Source organism: Trypanosoma grayi, assembly GCF_000691245.1.
Source record: "Trypanosoma grayi strain ANR4 Tgr_1811_V1, whole genome shotgun sequence".
Classification (NCBI taxonomy): domain Eukaryota; phylum Euglenozoa; class Kinetoplastea; order Trypanosomatida; family Trypanosomatidae; genus Trypanosoma; species Trypanosoma grayi.
This window is the reverse complement of record NW_008827429.1, coordinates 1-1,531: the sequence shown is the minus strand read 5'-3', so window position 1 is coordinate 1,531 and position 1,531 is coordinate 1. Positions and strand designations below refer to the sequence as shown.

The 1,531-nt window shown below is 66.0% G+C and overlaps 1 protein-coding gene across 1 annotated transcript; it reads left to right on the top strand.

The window, feature by feature from the left end:
- Positions 1-58: 58 nt before the first annotated feature.
- DQ04_18111000 (multifunctional methyltransferase subunit TRM112) lies at positions 59-442 on the top strand (the record flags this gene model as incomplete). The annotated part of the gene is made up of 1 exon (XM_009317669.1): positions 59-442. The coding sequence occupies one exon, from the start codon at positions 59-61 to the stop codon at positions 440-442; it is 384 nt and encodes a 127-aa protein (XP_009315944.1).
- Between the last annotated feature and the right edge of the window lie 1,089 nt (positions 443-1,531).

The window sequence follows — 1,531 nt, the reverse complement described above, 5'->3', positions numbered from 1 at the left end:
CTCCTGCCGTTGGGCGCAGGACGAAGCAAGCGACCAGCGCGGCCAGCGGTAGTTACGGATGCGGCTGCTGACGCACAACTTTCTCTGCTGCCTCGAGTGCCAGTCCTTCCCGCTGCGGGTGCGCGGCGAGGAGGTGGAGGTGCTGCCCTGCGGGTTCGACGCCGAGTTCCTCCGCCTGATGCTTGCCCGCATGGACTACACCTTCGCCGTGGACGCCTTCAACGCGCTGCGGGAGCAGCAGCCGCAGCTGCTGGGCGCCGCACAGGCGCTTCCTGCAACGCTGGCGGAGGTCGACCTTTCCGACGACTCGGCGGACTTGCGGGCGGTGCACCACGCCGTGCAGGAGGTGGCGGTGCGGGGCGGCGGGCTCGTCTGCGGGCAGTGCGGCCGCGAGTACCCGATACGCGACTTCATCCCCGACATGGTCCTCGAGGGCAAGTGACGGCGCCGTGCTGGTGGGCACCACCCCCCACCATCTGCTGTTGCTGCTGCTCAGCGGGCGGCCCATGCCTAGCTACACGTATGCAACCACGCGGCTAACTGTGTGTTAAGAAGAGTGCGGGCGACGGCGCGACTTTTCCGTTTGTACGTCTTTTGCCCCCAACCTCGCTCCACCGCCCGGGGTGGCGTGTGGAACACGTGCGCTCCACTCCATCATGCGTTGCCCATGACACTGTTTCCTTGCTTGCTTCTCTTTCTACTTCTCTCTCTGTCTCTGCGTGTGTGTGTTTTCTTTCTCTATTTCTGTCCCTCGCACGCTCGGCGGTGGAAGTAACAATACCTGCCAGCCTATCGCGATGCACCTTCGGCGGCTGCGCGAGACGACGCTGCTGGACCGCGTGTACGAGCACGTCGTGCTGCCGCCCGTCGTCATGCAGGTCGTGGACACCGCGGCGTTCCAGCGGCTGCGCTCACTCAAGCAGCTCGGCGCCTCGTCGTTCCTGTACCCCGGCGCCGTGCACACGCGCTTCGAGCACAGCATAGGCGTCGCCCACATGGCGCGGAATCTCCTCGTGAACATCAAGCGCCGCCAGCCGGACTTGGGCATCAGCGACGACGACGTGCACAAGGCGATGCTCGCCGGCCTGCTGCACGACATCGGCCACGGCCCGTTCAGCCATCTGTTCGAGGACGCCATCACGACGCGCTGCGGGGTGGCGTACGACCACGAGGAGATGTCGCAGCGCATCGCACGGCGGGTGCTGCAGCCGCTGCTGCCTGCTGGTGACGTGGAGGACGTCGTGGGGCTCATGTGCGGCCGCTGCAGCCCCGCGGCGAAGTACGGCGAGGTCATCAGCAACAAGCGCAACGGCATCGACGTGGACAAGCTCGACTACTTCATCCGCGACTCGCTCTGCTGCTTTGGCAAGCCGACGGTGGACGTGCGGGTGAACCGCCTCTTCAACTCGGCGCGGCTGGTGTGCGACGGCGGGCAGTGGCAGCTCGCCTTCGAGGAGAAGCTCGCGCTGTCGCTGCGGGAGCTCTTCACGCTGCGCGCGAAGCTGCACAAGAACGTCTACCAGCACCACGT